This window comes from Periophthalmus magnuspinnatus, chromosome 21 (assembly GCF_009829125.3).
Source record: "Periophthalmus magnuspinnatus isolate fPerMag1 chromosome 21, fPerMag1.2.pri, whole genome shotgun sequence".
In the NCBI taxonomy this organism is placed as follows: domain Eukaryota; kingdom Metazoa; phylum Chordata; class Actinopteri; order Gobiiformes; family Gobiidae; genus Periophthalmus; species Periophthalmus magnuspinnatus.
This window is the reverse complement of record NC_047146.1, coordinates 20,870,266-20,887,450: the sequence shown is the minus strand read 5'-3', so window position 1 is coordinate 20,887,450 and position 17,185 is coordinate 20,870,266. Positions and strand designations below refer to the sequence as shown.

Genomic DNA, 17,185 nt, shown 5'->3' with positions numbered 1-17,185 from the left:
GAAGAGAAGAAAGAGGAGACTATTAATATTCTGCCTCTGTTTGGACGAGCATTGGCCTGCACAGAGTCAAGTTCAACTCAGGCAAGAGTAGATTCAAACTGTTCAAATTGTACAAAACAACTTTGTTTAGTCTAATGAGTAAGTATTGGCTGCATAAAAGTTACAACAGTTTAAACTATTACCAAAATTACAAAAAAGAACTCAAATTAGAATCATGCACATTTTTCAAGTTCAAACTTATTATAGAAGCACATGACATTTTCTTACAAGAAGCATCCGGGAACAACATCTAATAACTACTCTGAAAACACAAAACACTAATGATTGTGATTTTTATAGATCCCCTAAAGTCCCCTAAGAAATATCATGTTCGAGGGTTGTCAAAAATGTTCCAAAATCAGAAACTAATTGATAATAAAACTAGTAACAAAACTAGATACTAATTTATATAAGTATCTATATTAAAAACAAATAAAATTATCCCTTTCCTGAACAATTTCATTTTGGGTTTTATCAGCACAACGTAAAAATGCAGCCCCATTCTGCAGTATTTTTGGCAATGTGTCTTCAGTCCTCCTGTAAATTACAAAGGAGAGACCTGGTTTAACAGTGTGAGTGCCAGTCCTGTGAGAAGCTTTATACTGTGGTCCTATTTCTGTTCACTGCAGAGACAATAAAAGCAGCAGTGAAAGTGAAAGGGCACCTCAACTGAACCCTGCAGTCCTGAGAGCTCTCTCAGTGGGTGAGCCGCAGCCATAAACTCTACCTTCGCTCGTTTTCTCATTTTAAAGCTTAACAACCTTAACAAGCAACAGACTACATGGGTTAGTAGTATGTTTGATAAAAGCATTGAAAATCAGATACCAGTCGATACTAAATCTAACATCGAAACTAGATACTAATTTGAGCAAGTATAGCCACGGGCCGAATTTGGTGCGACGATGATCATGGTTGTGACAATTACATTACGACAATTATTAAAGTTGCTGACAGTTTAAAAATGTTACGGAAATGAATAATTCCAAATTTAAACTACTCTTACAGTACTAGGCCTGTCAAGATAATAACCGTATCAACTTATATGAAAGCTGGAACAATATTTTTTTGATAATTTTTGTTATTTTTTTGCAATACGAGAACATTTTAGCTGTAGAAGATTGAATATATAACAATGATCTAGAAGAGAACATTATGGATAAATACTTTTTCTGCACATTCTCGTGATATAATGGGGATTATCTTTGTTGGCGATTAATATGATTATATAAAATGTCCCAACCATTATTGTGTGGGCCTGATACGATCATTACTATCGACTTATCGTTCAATATATGAAAGCTGGAACAATATATATTAGACCTCAATTTTTAGTACTTTGTTTTCTTCACAAAACTGGGGAGTATTTTTGTTATAATACAATAATATTTCAGCTGTGGAGCGGTGAGTAAGTCTCTTTTATGGCTAATTATTGGTACATTCTGCTATTTATTTGTTGCAGCTCATGTCTTTTAATGAAACAGTCTATTTAAAAATGGTTTACTGGGATTTTCTTGCATGATTTCAATCTTAAACAGTGGCATAAAGTAATTTCAGTGTTACCGTTTATCGCAGTATTCTCTGTAGCGATATGTAATGCTTCAAAATTTGTTATGACAGGTCTAGTATTGTGTACCTTTTTCATCACGATAAACGACATCATTGTTTATTGTCCCGTCCCTGAGCACAAGTAAGACTTTTATTAAATCTATCAGTTAAAAATATTTGCAGTACAGTTTGTTATTGCTCAAAGTCAAACATTGTCTGGTTGTAGCACTCTTAAGTCAACAGTGTGTTCATGTAGTGGAGGTAGGACAGGCCCTTTGAGATATAGGTCAAAAAAAGAACCTCCACAAATTAGTTTTAGAGCAAGTTAAACGCCAATAAGTCTTCAAATATGATGTATATGGTTTTGGTTGATATTCTAACACATCTGAAATGGGACAATGACTATATGCGCTAATGTTAGTTGTTTTGATTAGCTATATATCCTTTTAATCCTCAATATGTTAAATAAGCACCAATGTATTTTTCCTATCCATGAGCATGCCACCAGACCAAGTAACAGGTCAGATCTGTGGAGAGGCGAGCCCACTTATATGCCGTGTCCCAATCCAACGGTTGCGCCCCGGTCGACGTGTAGCCTCGGCGAAACACTTGTAATTGTATAAATGCAAGATACATTTAGTATGTTGCATTTATAGCTACTTTAGAAGATTCCAGGCAAAGTATTGACATCTACATGGAGACAAGCAGGTGCCAGACCCTCCAACATCAAGGTTTCATATTGTACCTTTAAACACATGCCAGATCACATTGTATAGTATTGGGCAATTAGTCATTTTATTTAGATTATAAGGATGTATATGGGGAAATAGCAGAAATGAGTGCTTTGGCTGAATATTTCATTTTTTTGGTATTTATATAAAAAAGGCAGATTAAACTCCTGATTCAAAAGTGTAATTTGTCTTTATATAAATACATTGTTTCCTAGTACTTTGTTTCTGTATAAATATTTGTTTTTGCATGAACTTCCACGTAGGTGTAGTGTAGTCTTGTGAGTCAAGTTTGGGTCAGATACAAAACAGCTTTGAGAGATTTTGCCACGGACACTTTTCAGAAGACTAATTGAACAGCAGGACGTTTTTGGTCCACCAAGAATTTCTTTAATCAACTACAGGCCTACTATTTAGGAAATGCAGTGATTCTTATATAAAATTTAGCTTTTTTGTGTGCAATGATACTTGGCCTGCAAGAGGAAGCATTTATTTAATGTTTTCACTGCTCTATAATTATTACCTAGCAAAACGACAATTAAAACGTAGCACCAACTTTCTCAGCAACATCACAAGACACAACCTCAAAGACGAAAGAGCAATTAGCACTCAACCATGATACACCAGGGCTCCAGAGCGAGACCAATTTGATCGCACCAACGCACCTGACACATCCTCATCACATGCCCTCTCCTGTGTCCCTTCTGCTCATTATAAATGTAGATTAGATAGTATAGAATACACTCAATTTAATTTTGATTGAATTGACAACTAAAAGAAAAAGCATTAATTCACTCGCTCTGCCCTCTCCGACCAGACCGCTACAGCCGACGAGCTGAGGCCCATGCACTCAGGTCACACTCTGGTGCACAGAGCTGAATGCACCACAGAGGTCATAAGTTTGGCTTTTTTCTTCCATTTTTTCTTCCAGTATTTGCATTTAAACAGCATCATCAAACCTGCAGACCCCCCACACTGTGTTTAGTTACTCAAGCAGGGCTACTGTCACACAAAATGAAAAAGAAAATGCAGTTAAATGGCAAAAAACTTCAAAGATCACCTATAGAAATTGAGGGCTCACTCTGCACGTACTGTAACGAATCTAAAGATCCTTAAAAGCACAGACCTCTCACTCTGACTAATAAAAAACTATGAAAAAAATACTTGCTTCAAAAACTAAACTTATTGGTAAAATTATTTGTTTTTTGTTTTTTCTTTAATAAGTGTGATATATCAAGTATGAATTATATATCCACGTAAAAGCTATTTATTTAGCCCTTATTGTTGAGGCAATTTAAGAACAATATATCACGATGGCTTAAATAAGTGGTGGGTTTTGGTGAACCCAAATGAAAATCCTAGGCGCACCGATGAACCCAACTCAAATTGTTAGTCTAGAACCCTGCACAGATACACTTTTTTCTCACTGTCTGACATGAACTTTTTTCTATTTGCTAAATGCCAGAATAATAAGAGGATTTGTGTTGTGCATTTTTTCATTAGTAGTAAGTTAGAAGTTTACATAGATTTCATTAGTATTTGTTAACATTGCCTTTAAACTGTATGAAACATTTTGGATATCCTTCCACAAGCTGCTCACAATAGTTGGCAGGAATTTTGGTCCATTTTATGATGTGAACCAGTCCCTCCTGCAGCAAAACAGCCCCACAATATGATGCTGACACCCCTGTATTTCACACTTGGGATGGTGTTCTCAGGCTTGCAAGCTTCCCCCTTTTTCGTTCTCCAAACGCAACGATGCTCATTATGGCCAAACTGTTCAATTTTTTTTTTCTGTCAGACCAGAGGACATGTCTCCAAAATTAAGGTCTTTGCCCCTGTGTGCATTTACACACTGTAATCTGGATTTTTTTAAATGTTTCTTTTAGAGTAATGGCTTCTTCCTGGCAGAGTGGCCTTTCAGCCCATGTCGGTGCAGTCCTCGTTTCACTGTAGATAATGACAAACTATTACCAGCTTCAGTCATCATCTTCACAGGGTCTTTTTCTTTTGTTCTTGATTTAATACATGCACATTTTGGACCAAAGCACATTCATCTCTGGGACATACAACTCATCTTCTTCCTGAGTGATATGATGGCTGGACATTCTCATGATGTTTATACTTACATATAATTGTTTGAAGAGATGATCATGGTACCTTCAGGCACCTGGAAATTGCACCCAAGGATGAACCAGACTTGTGCAAGTCCACAGTTCTGTTCCTGATATCTTGGCTTGACTTTCTCATGATGTTACAGAAAGAAGCAGTATGTTTCAGGTGTGCCTTAAAATACATCTACAGGTGTGTCTCTAATTAGCTTAATATTGTCAATAAACCTATCAGAAGTATCTGAAGCTTCCAAAGACATGACATCATCATCTGGGTGCTCCCAAACTGTTTTAAGGCGTAGTAATTACTCTATGTAAACTTCTGACTTTAAACAAAGTAATGCAAAATTGTCTTTAAAAATCATGTCATGTCATGTTCATGTCAGACAGTGAGGAAAAAAAATGTTTGTGTCTTTTTATAGTGTATGTAAATTTCTGGTTTCAACTGTAGATAAAATAGACCAATGTAATGATTAGTGGTTTTCAGTACAACAAAAATTAGCATTCTAACAATATTCATTTTATTTGCCATCCATCTGTATCTAATACTAAGTTGTTGCGATGTCATCTATAACCCACCAATAGCCTGTGAAAGATTCAAACTATGATGTTAGCTGTAGTACTGTACAGTAGTTCAGACTATAAACCGCTACTGTTTTCCCACACTTTGAACCCTGTGGCCTATACAACGTCGCCGCTAATTTACAGATTTTTACTGGCTAACGGCCACTAGGGGGCACTCTACCAGTAAACACAAAAGGGAGACAGACATGGGGAAATATTATGCGCTCAAGAATACACAAGTTTTGATTTTTAACTGTCATTTTGTGCATCATGCAAACACCCTCATCATGAAAAATACAAAGAAATGCCTATGAAGCAGCTTTTAAGTTAAAAGCAATCGATCTGGCATCAAAGAAGGAAATGGAGCCACTGCACGTAAGTTTGGCATCAATGAATCGATGGAGATGTTGGAGGCATCAGTGGGAAGAACTTAGTCAATGTAAAAACACGACAAAAGCTTTCAGAGGAAATAAAAGCAGATGGCCCGTGTTGGTGCTGTTTTATTCTCTAAACCTGCAGGTATGTTCATCCCATGTTGATGCTGTACTGTCGATTTTCAGTCACAGTTACAACATATTTGTAACGTGGCTTATATGTGAGTGCAGCCTATATATGTACAAAATGTATCTTCTTTTAAATTTTAGCTGGGGCTGCCTATATTCAGATGCACTCGATAGTCCAAAATTTACAGTAATTAGAACTATTTGGAAAGTACAGACTTAGGGAGGCCACAATTTACATCTCAATTAAAGTATTAGGCCTCTAAATTGTAATGAGCTGAAGAGGTACCGATCAGTAACATCTATTACATTATTATAGGTACTTACGCGTTTCAATTGACTATTTGTTTTTACTTCAGCTCATGCTTCACAGATTTTGAACATTTAAAAATGGGTTTATGGGGTATAGCATGCTTTTGGGTTATTGTGTGATTGGCATATAGTATTTGAATATTATTGTTTATTGTGATTAGAGTGGCCAATTGTTCCTCTTTTGGTTGTCATGCACAGCACTTTAAGCCTAGGGCACAATGAATCGTATGAATGATTCACTCGTACAAATCTCCCAGGTTCGTACAAACTCTGGAAAATGTAGACGTTATGGAGGAGGGAAGTGTTCCTTCTTAAGATGTTTACACAGCTGCCTTTATATTCTCAATAACAAGTTAACACGTTCTGGAAAAATCAAAGCCGTTACATTGATCTCAAGTGCGCTGTCCAGGTTTTCTAATTTTCTAATGCATCTTTACATCAGTCCTACTGGTGCGTTTTATGGCACGGCTGCTGTATGTTCGCTTTGTGTACAACTTCAAGCGCTGTCAAGTTGTAATCAAGATCTTACAGCTTTTGACATATTTTGCGGAATGTATTCTGTTTAGTGCACTTTTTACAGATCAGGCTTCTGCATGAATGGGATTTAGCAGAGTTTTCAGTGGCTACATGGACCAAACAAAACAGAACGACAAGAGAAAATTGAAATAAATGAGAAAACAGGGGACATCTTGATGACACACAGCTGTCACGAGAACTTCATACACTTGACCTACATTACACATCTGTGCCCAAAACTAAGCGCTCGAATGATGACAGATTATCCAGCTGCTGTTGCACAAATGTAACCTATCCAATGATTTAACACACATTGGTTGCTTGGTCCCCGAAAGCTCTCGATAGAGCGGCCTATAGTCAGAGCTTAAAGGCCAACTTAATGGCAAAACAGTAGAGTTTACTTTCCTCCAAACCCAAACCTCAGCTGATGGGTTATAAGAATATGTAGCTTTTCACACATCTCGAAGATTTCCTATGTTTAAAAATCTGAAGCTTATGACATAAAAAAAAAATCTGCGAATCTGTGGACCGAAGGCTAAAAAATATAGAAAATTAATGGGTTTATGAGTTATGCCTCTGTGCGTTGTTCTTAGGAAGTTCATATGCCGCTCATAGGAACAAGTTGATCGTAGGATGTTCTGTCCTAGAATGGAATCCACTTATAACAGAAGTAATTTTAAGCCAGACTTTGAACACCTTTAAAAGTTGACTGGCAAAACCTTAACATCACGCACTTTCCCTCCCTTCATCTGCATGATATCCATTAAGTTTACTCAACAACTGACAAACATAAGGTGTTATACAGATATTATAGGATGAGCTTAGAAGGTCAGAAATCAGTCCTTGCATGTGCCACCGCCTTCAACTACAACTCTTCAACTCTACTTCAGCTATTTTAGATGGTCACCCAATTGTGGTTGTGGTATGCAGGCTATACTATACTAACAATACTGTACTTGATTAGACATTACATGGTTCAGCTAACAAGAAAACTATGCATGGTTTCCCTTTATTGGCTTTGACAACAGTGCTATGTAGGGCTGCAAGATCAATCAAAAGATCTGTAGAAATTGCAATTTGAAGGGATGCAATTAGCAAATCGCAAAAGTTGACATTTTTCATTTCATCCTCTACAAATGACTAAATCTCCTGTTTTACTCTGTATAAAATTACAAACCCTGTAGTTTAGAACTGTACAAAGATGAAATGTAATTCTTGTATTAGTTTGTCAGTCTTTTTGCTAGTTCTTCTGGATGGGTTTAAAACTTTGAACATCTTATTATTTAAAAAAAAAAAAAATAATCACAATGCTTGTAAGAAAAATCAGTTAGATATATTTCCAAATCTTTCAGCCATAGTGCTGTTATCACTGTACTAGATTCTCATGAACAACTGTCTATTCAAGTCTACATATTCTCTGTGATATTATTATGTTGTTATTACTGAAATGCCATGGCCTGCAGCTGTAAGCCACACCTGACAGATGAGATTTAGATCATTTTATGCGAGTTACAGCGCAGCAAAGACACGCACCTGTGAACTGAAACTAAAAATGGAACTAGCGCTAAGTGGACACTGGACTGGCCCCTCAAGTCTTAAAATAAACCACTTAGGAAGATTCCAGAGACGTCCCGGGATTTATGAATGAAAACCTACAAACAAGTCGAAAATAATATCAGGAAATAGATTTTAAATTAAAGTGAATTATAAGATTGACAAGCTATGGAAACGTTAAGGGCATTCCTCAAACTGCAGCATCTTGCTTTGACGTGTCCACGGCCTGTCAGTCTCAGTGGTTAAGATGCTAACAGGCTAACACCCGTGTTATCCGCGGTATAGAGACATAAGTGAGGAGGGAAAGCACGTTAAAAAAGACAGCTCTAACATGCACAGATGAACGGGACACATGAAACCGAAGCGGCGCCCTCAGCTCGGTATCGTCAGGCTAAGGCTAAAGGAAAGCTAATGCACTGAGCTAGCTGTCAGGAGAAATGTAGCACAAACTCACATGTCACGATCGGTTTGTTCTCCATGGTGTAGATGATCGGCTTTTCCTCTGGACACTCCATATGTGTTAGCGGTGCCGATCCATGAAAATGACATACAAACGCGGCTTTATTATTAGTAAGTGCTTATCTCTGCAGTTGTGTTGAATCGATGGGGCCTGTGTCCCCACTGCACTTCCGGGAAGTACGTCACCTGTGCGTCACTAAAGGTAACCTCTTTATTTTTTTTATTATTTTTTTTTTTATATTATTATTATTTTAATTTTCACCTAGATCTTAACTAAATCAAACTTGATACATGGTGCGTAAGAAAATAGGTCGTAAGACATTATACTCCATCTTGGAGTTGCATCTTATATAAAGCAAACAATAGGTCAAACTATAGGTCTACTTGGCTATGAATAGAGCGAGGGTGTCATCTTGTGGTCTTTCATGGAATTGTACATCCAAGTATAAATATTACAACGTTGACAATTTTCAGTTATAACATATTAGTCTAATCTCTATGATTAGAATCTCAAAATGTATTATATAGACTGTAGTGCAGCAATGTACTCACACAATGTGCTGTTTGTGTTGGTTAGTGACACAACAACAGTTTTTTATTCCAGTATGCAACATTTATTTTGTAAAAGAAAATACCTAATTTATTTACAAAGCAGTTTAGTCAGTAATAGGAACAAACTCTATCAATGCTCTCTCTCCTCTGCCCTCTCCCCTCAAACTCTACCACTGTTCTCCCTCTTCTCCCCTCTCCCCTCAAAATCTATCACTCCTCTTTCTCCTCTTTTCTCTCTTCTTTCTCCCCTTCTATCTCTCCCTCTCCTCTCTCCTCCTCTGTATTCCCTGTGTTACTCTTCTCCCTGCTCTCTATCTCTGCTCCGTCTCCTGGTCCCGGTCTGGCATCTCCTCGCTCCTTCCTCTCCTCTGCTTCCTCCACTTGACTCCTTGCTTCCTTCCTTCCTTCCTTACCTCCTTCCCCTACACCCTCTCCATTTTCTTTGGTACTTTTTGTGCTTTCTCCATCCCCTTCTTTGGCCATGTCTTCACTGCCACCATCTTGATTTTGCGCTTGTTTTTTCCCATTTTCATCGATCTCCTCTTCTCCCTCTGCTTCCTCTCTTTGTAGTTCAATCTCTCCACCCACCCCTTCACCTCTGCCTTGTCCTAATTCCTCATCCTCAATTTCCAATGCATCATCTGGGACTGCCAGTGTAGCAACTTCCCATTCTAGCTGCTCAACTCTTGCTTTCAGTTTTCTATTACTAGACTCCAATTCAACCATAAGTCTTGCTAATTTAGTTTGAAGTATTTCCAAGTTTTCCTGTAATCGCTTGATTCTTGTCTCCACTTTTTCTTTCTCATCCTCCCCTCCTTCAGCACTCTCCTCCAGCATGCCCATTTTGGTGAGGATTTGGCGCCCTTTCTCTTCTAGGTGGCGCTTTGCTGCAGGGAACTCTGAAAGCACATCTGTCAGGTCTTCTTTGGACAGGCTGAAGAGGTCAGAGTAGCCGATGCTGCGGATGTTGGCGGTTCGACGGTTTCCAGATTTGTTTCCTGAAATAAGATGGGACAATTAATGCTAACAACTACTAGCATATGAACTTCCTGATTCTCAGACAATAAAACGTTTTGTAATAGATGCAGACTTCAAGAGCTGCTTATACAATATAACTGTGTTGGGGTAAGACAAAATTTGCTCATGGGAATACATGAGAAAAATTGGGTACATGACCTTTAAATTAAATCAAATAAAAAAGAAGTGTTGAAAGATATTATGGTTATTGGTCATATAACATTTTTGGTATGTTTCTCTTTTGCTATACATTGTAAACAATGACCTGACCTTTGATATTGAGGATGCTGATTTCTCCAAAGAAGTTCCCTTCACTCAGAACAGCAAACTCAGTGACTCCATCGTCTGCCACTACGGCCAGTTTGCCCTCTTTAATGATGTACATCTCATGGCCCACATCACCTTTTCTGCACACGTACTCTCCAGGACTGAACACCTTTGAGACAAAAGCATTGAAAAGCACCATAGGTCATGATCATTAGCTACACTGGAAAAGTTAGTCATATGTTATTTTGTTTAATGACCATTTTAAACATTTCACCTAATTTCACAGTTCGAGTTCATCCAATATAAAAATGTTATGTTATTGTCAGTTTGTACTGTTATTAATTAAATGCAGGAAGGGAGATTTCTTTATACTTTGTGCCTGTAGAGCACATGTGTCAAACTGAAGGCCCGGGGGCCAAATGTGGCCCTCCACATCATTTTATGTGGTCCTCGACAGGGTAAATTAAAAGGTATGATGGTCTTAAGATCTCAATTTATCAGGAGATACACAGTTACACAGCCATATTTTTACATCTAGGAAAAAGCATATGGAATATTTGTAACTTGAATAAATAATAAATACAGAAACAGTTAATTAACAAGTTATGAAATTTGTTTGATTTATTTTACATCTGGCCTTTTGAGAGCAGCTATTTTGCTGATGTGGCCCTCGATAAAAATGTGTTTGACACCCCTGCTGTAGAGGAAGCTATGAAACAGTACTTTGTGCTTTTATTTTAACTTTGAAAATATTAAGACTTTTTTGTAAAACATTTTTAAGTATTATGCAGAATTAGTTTTGGAGAATTAAAGCAATAGATAGTATTTTTAGTCATTTACTGGCACTACAGAGAAGAAGAATGTTCATTTGTCTTGGCAAATCTACGAATATTTCACCACAGACTGATTTAAATGTGGACAGTGTAACCTTTGGAGGGTCATCTACTTGTCTCCATGGAGGCATTACATTTATTTATCTTGTATTTATAAAAAAAAATGAATACATAAATAAAAATACTGTGAAACGCATATATTCTTACTGTGAACAGATCTGACCAGTAACTTGACCTGATGGCAACCGTCTTGTCTCCATAAAGATAGAGATAAATTTAATGATATACTTTGGAAGGCAAAGCAATAATATCTCCATGGAGACAAGCAGATGGCGAACCCTCCACCAGAAAAGTTACATAGTGTACCTTTAAAAGATCTAGAAACATGTACGCGTGCATGTCTACTCTAAAATGCTCCAGGACATGCTTAAAATGTGGAATCTGAACTGAATCTTGATTAGAATGAATGAATCACAAATGTTGGCTTTGATATCTCTGCACATAATTGTTCAGCCCCCTCTCTCAGCCCCTCGTCACCTGTGGGTTTAATTTCAGCACCAGCTCTTCTAGCAGACTGGTCTCACAGTTTTGGAAGATGGTGACTTTCGACAGGGTGGGCAGGTGCACACTGACAGCGATCTCTGTGCGCAGGTGCAGAGGCAGCTGCTGCAGGATCTCGTTTTCTCTCATGATCTTCTTGTTGATGTGCAGGTGCTGGTACCAGTTGTCTATCCTCTGCCTCAGCTCTTTACTGATGTGGTGGCTGCGCAGGTACGCCTTCACCTAAACACACAAGGAAAAAATAGAATGAGTAATTTACATAGAAATTACAATTTAACCAGTACATAAATATTCCACAAATTTTTGACCTTTCAAATATCTCCAGGACCAGATCAAGGAACAGAACTTAAAATTGGTCTCATAGGTTGCATTCACGTGACATCACAACATTCTGTAGTCCCTGGTTTAAACTGGACAGGTCAGAATACTGTGGTGAATTTTGCTGTTTAACTGTTAAACAGATTTGTTGACCTGGTTTATGGCTTAGATCTCTGTAATTACTTATCCTATCCACATGAAATAAAAACTTTTCACAAAGTTCAATGTCTTCTCTGCCAGCATAAATGAACAAAAGTAAGATTATGGTTTCAAAATAGTCTCAGAAAATGGTGCTATCATTCTCAAAGATGTGATTATCGTCAGTTTATAGGACTTAAATCCATAAGATTAATGTGACAAGTTTGTTAAGTAAATACAGCTGACTGATTTGTATGTAGTGATTTCTCTCTTATCCAGCCCCAGGATGGTTAAAGCTACAGTTGCAATATTGAATACTGCAATGTAAAGTGGGTTTTATTATATTGTATCATGCTATAAATGTTAAGAGCATTATTTATCTTATACCTGTAGGTTACTGCATCCTTTATAAGTGTTGTGTTTTTAATAATATGCTTGATGTGTATACTGCCCAAAGCACTTTACAGTACATTATTCATTCACACTTTCTATTGTAGCTTCAGCTGCCTTGGGATAGACTGATGGTAGCGAGGGTAGCGATCAGACCTTTCAACAAACACTCACTCATCACATTCATACTAGCCAATGTGGGTGAAGTGTCTTGCTTAAGAACACAACAACAGTTTGCACTAGAGCCACTGTCTCTACTCCAATGACATAAATCAATCTTACCAGCTCATGATTTGGAAAGAAGACATTGTCCCTGTCCCTTAGACTTGAAATCACGTTTCCCACATTTCCTACAATGGAAGCAAACACGAGCACCGCAATGAGCAGATCTGCTATCATAAACAAGTACTCCTCCTCTCTGTCGGGGAGTGGAGTATCCCCAACTGTAGTGAAAATCTGTGCCGAAAACCAAAAACAGTAGAAATATTGTCGACGTGTTGAAGCAAAAACTGGGTTGGAGATGTTTGGATAGACCCACCTATCACTACCAAATCCAATGTAGTTCGAAAGAGCAAAATATAGACAAGCATTCCAGTGAATAAGTACAAAAATATAGATCATTAATTTGGAAATTCGGAATGTGTTGGGATAGGAAGTTCTTGTTTCCATGCGATCCAAAGCTTCGTTGAGGCGTGGAGTGCGTAAAAGTCGGTTTATCCGGACTAGAGGAGTCTGAATCCCGAATGCAAAGTAAAGGAAGTCCGTTGGGAGCAAAGACACAATGTCCCGAAGGAAAAACCTGGAGTGGAGATAGTGTTTTTTCAGTTTGGACCTTTCTGTGATGAGGATTCCCTGCTCCAAGTACCCTAAAAGACCAAGATGGGGTTAGTTACAAAATATGGGATGGGGCATAAATATACATAAATCATTCTGTAAGCTGTAAAAGTTTGCCTATTTTTTCTTACCATAATTTAAGGTGCACTATGTAACTTTTCTGGTGGAGGGGGGCCACCTGCTTGTCTCCATGGTGATGTTAGTGCTTTTTCTTGAATGCTCTACAGCGTGGAATTAAATGCATCTATCTCCATGGAGGCAAGAAGGTGACGGCACCACGGGACACAGGTTAGAGGTCAGATCTTTGGAGAGGCGAGCAACATAACACTCTATATTCTATTTTGACTTTTACCTTAAAAAGACAAATCTGGAAATGACACATGGGCACACAGAGAATGGGGCAGCACCAAAAAATACTGGTATCAAATATCAGTATCAACCGATATCAAACAAATTGGACAATATCACCCCATATGATACATCACCCATTCTTACTTAAAATATAAAACTGTACCTGTGCGCAGAGCGATGACCATGTCTGCTACATACATCATGTCTGACAGATAGTCCAGGGTCAACCACACAGGCAGGTAGTTCAGCGCAATGGAGGTGAAGCAGGTCCTAAAGAAGTTTAAAGGTCCTACATTATGCAAAACTGACTCCTGCGAGCTTTTAGCCATGTCAGAATGTTGTTACCTTATCAACAAATACCTGGAGTTGTGTTTTTTGTTGTTTGAGTAGCCCTTTATTATTAGTCTGTCTACATCTCCAAAGATCAAAATGCTCTGTTCCACCCTGTGATGTCATGTAGTGGTGCAAACAGTTACCTTTTATGTTTTGTTTAGTAGAGATTGGATATTTCTAGGCTGAAATTATCCAAATAATTCTAGTGATTCTGTTTTAAAAAGACAGTGGAGTGTTTCCCATATCGCCACATGATGACATCACAAGGTGGAACAGAGTGTTTTCTGTTTGAGAGAAGAAGTCAGCCTAAGTATGCAGGATTTGTGTGTTAAACATGTGTGAATGAAACAAAATACAATCCCAGGTATATTATTGATGAGGAAACAACATTATAACAGATCAGAAAAATATAAAATCTGTCAACTGGAAAAACGTGTCCACCAGTAATCTGACCAGAACTGAAGAAATGGCTCGGATGAGCAGCGACACGTCTTCACTCTTATAATGTTTTGTCCAGTTGACAGATTTTTATACATTTATAGATCAGACGAATGCGTAATATAGGCCCTTGAAAGACATGTTTATAGAGATTCACTGTAAACTGTATATTCTACAAAAATGTCTTTCAAAATTTGAGATTTGACCGTCTTAGAATTATTTATTTAATTCTTGGTTCTATCCTTTTGGACTTGCCCATGGAGTAAGAAGATTTTCCATAAATATTTTGTTGCCTTTTTTGTATTGTATTCAGAGTTTTGTTTTTAATTAGAACACCAATCATAAATATCTCACAGTAAAAGCACAATCAAGTTAATATTGAAATGACAGCGTTTTTTTGACTCTTAGAAATATTCCTTAATGTGGAGTGGTAATTGAGCAAATGTATATTGAATGTTGCTGACATGTTTTACCTTAAAATAATGATGACCCAGTTGTAGACAATGGGGAAGATTATAACCTGAAGCCACACATAGTAAAACTGCTCTGCGGGGTCCACTACCCAGTCTCTCCAACTGGAAACAACAAGGATTATTCAATAATATTCAACTTAAATACTTTAATTGCAAAACTTAATATTGTTTAAAAAAAAAAAAATGTGTACACAAATGGAGTAGTCATCCTGGCCAGTGTAGATACTAAAAACTGTGGATTTAAAGTCAACTATGTATCCTTTGTGGTAGAGGGTTTGTCACCTGCGTGTCTCCATGGAAATGTTATTGGTTTGGCTAGAACCTTCCGCAGTAAAATATTAAACTTCTGTCAGGTAAGCAGGTTGCACTATCATGTTACAGGTCAGATTGTGGAGAAGGAAGGAATTTTTGAGCAATAAAAACATCCAAAATGAAATATGCAGGACAGATACACTGCTTGGCCAAAAAAAAAGTCGCCATCTGGATTTAACTAAGCAAATAGGTACGCGCCTATACCTACGAGTCAGGTCTAGGTTCAGCAACAGTCTGTGCTCAAAGAATGAGGTCAGCTGACACCTGAATATACTGAATGACCAGGTTATTCCATAAATGGATTGTTTCTTCCCTGATGGCACGGGCATATTCCAAGATGACAATGCCAGGATCCATCGGGCTCAAATTGTGAAAGAGTGGTTCAGGAGCATGAGACATAATTTTCACACATGGATTGTCCACCACAGAGTCCAGACCTTAACCCCATTGGAATCTTTGGGATGTGCTGGAGAAGGCTTTGTGCAGAGGTCAGACTCGACCATCATCAATGCAAGATCTTGATGAAAAATTATTGCAACACTGGATGGAAATAAATCTTGTGACATTGTAGAAGCGAAGTTGAAACTATGCCACAGCGAATGTGTGCTGTAATCAAAGCTAAAGGCAGATCAACCAAATATTAGTGTGTGATCTTTTTTTTGGTGGCCTTTATTTGGCCAGACAGTGTATTTTTAATGCCATACTGTGGAACATTTCAGAAAAACCAGCAAATGAGCAAATGTAGGACCCCCATCAGAAACGTTATGTTGTACACCTTTTAGTAAAAATCCAGTGTTTATACAACATGATTCTCTGTTTCTCTGGTGTCATCTAAGAATCATCACTATGAAGTAAGAAACACATTTATGACCAAATACATCAAAAAAGCAAGATATTTAGTTTAATTCTTTAGAGAATCTTAAGAAAAATCACAACATCAAAACAATAAATTACTTACTTGATTTTTGCAAGCCGATCCGATTTTTTGCTTAGCTCTTCTGGCCGATTCTCTCCTTCCTCTTGTACATTCACCCTCCTCCTTCTGTGCCAGTTCAAAAGCCTTTGCCACTGGTTACTCTTGACAGTGACATTACCCAAATCATCCATCTTGTGACCTGATTTTAGACCCTAAATTTCGCTTTTCTTCGTAGTTTTTCCACCTTCACATGACTATGTGCATCCGGCTGACTTGCATTACATGTTAGTGGAGTGACACTGGTCTCCATGGAGGAGGGCAGGGTAACAACAAGTGCCATGGTTCCTTGGGGAATAGCTTCTCCAGGACAACTCCAGGCTCCTTCCACTCAGAGGGTGATGTTATCACAGTTAGACCAATGACAGCAGCTCTACAGGGGCTAAGAGGAGAGAAGAGGGTCATTAAGTCAGTGGTAATGTAGGGAGTGATGGTTAAGAGGATTAGTTCACATTAATGTCCAATATAATAAGTTTTTAAAACATCACCTATAGCTGCAAATTCTTTGAAAATATAAAGCCAATTAACCCAGCTGACTTAAAGGTGCACTGTGTACTTTTTCTTGTAGAGGGACCACTACTTCTTGCTTCTTGTTCCCATGGAGATGCTCTTGCTTTGTCTGGAATGTTCTGCAGTATGGTATAAACATATCCACCCTGCATTTATTCAATTGCGGGTGTTTTTATTGATAAAATGCATTATAAAACTTACATTCTACTTAATATGTGCATCTTATCTTTGTATTTTATCTGCTGGGTGTGTATTGTGTTTTTGTTTTGTTTTTCCTTTTTTTTTATTTGTTGTGATGCACTTTGTAAACTCTGTTTTTAAAGCTGCTATGTAAAGATTACACCTGTCTCCATAGTGATATAAATTTAATGCCATACTGTGACACATTCCAAGCAAAGTTCACAACTCGCTTTGCTGTTGCAGGTAGCTAACTCTCCACCTGAAACTTACATAGTGCATATTTTATTTATTAAAAAAAAAAACAAACAAACATGACATGACATGACTAATAGACTGCAACATTTATTTTTTTATTTATTTTTTTGATTAGGGGGAGA

The 17,185-nt window shown here is 37.7% G+C and overlaps 2 protein-coding genes across 2 annotated transcripts in view; both read right to left on the bottom strand.

Annotated features, from left to right (window-relative positions):
• trappc10 (trafficking protein particle complex subunit 10) overlaps positions 1 to 8,508 on the bottom strand; it is a 33,458-nt gene extending 24,950 nt beyond the window's left edge. Inside the window, exon 1 of the mRNA XM_033986936.2 lies at positions 8,324 to 8,508. Within this exon, the coding sequence (XP_033842827.1) occupies positions 8,324 to 8,384 (61 nt within the window). The 5' untranslated portion in view covers positions 8,385 to 8,508. The remainder of the gene's footprint in view (positions 1 to 8,323) is intronic.
• A 642-nt stretch (positions 8,509 to 9,150) lies between these two features.
• Positions 9,151 to 16,252, bottom strand: cnga4 (cyclic nucleotide gated channel subunit alpha 4; the record flags this gene model as incomplete). The annotated part of the gene is made up of 7 exons (XM_033986473.2): positions 16,104 to 16,252; positions 14,834 to 14,935; positions 13,753 to 13,859; positions 12,687 to 13,270; positions 11,535 to 11,780; positions 10,168 to 10,333; positions 9,151 to 9,878 (listed from the first exon to the last, which is right to left on the bottom strand). Coding segments are annotated over exons 1-7 (2,082 nt in total), but the record flags the coding sequence as incomplete, so codon positions are not given.
• Positions 16,253 to 17,185: the final 933 nt, after the last annotated feature.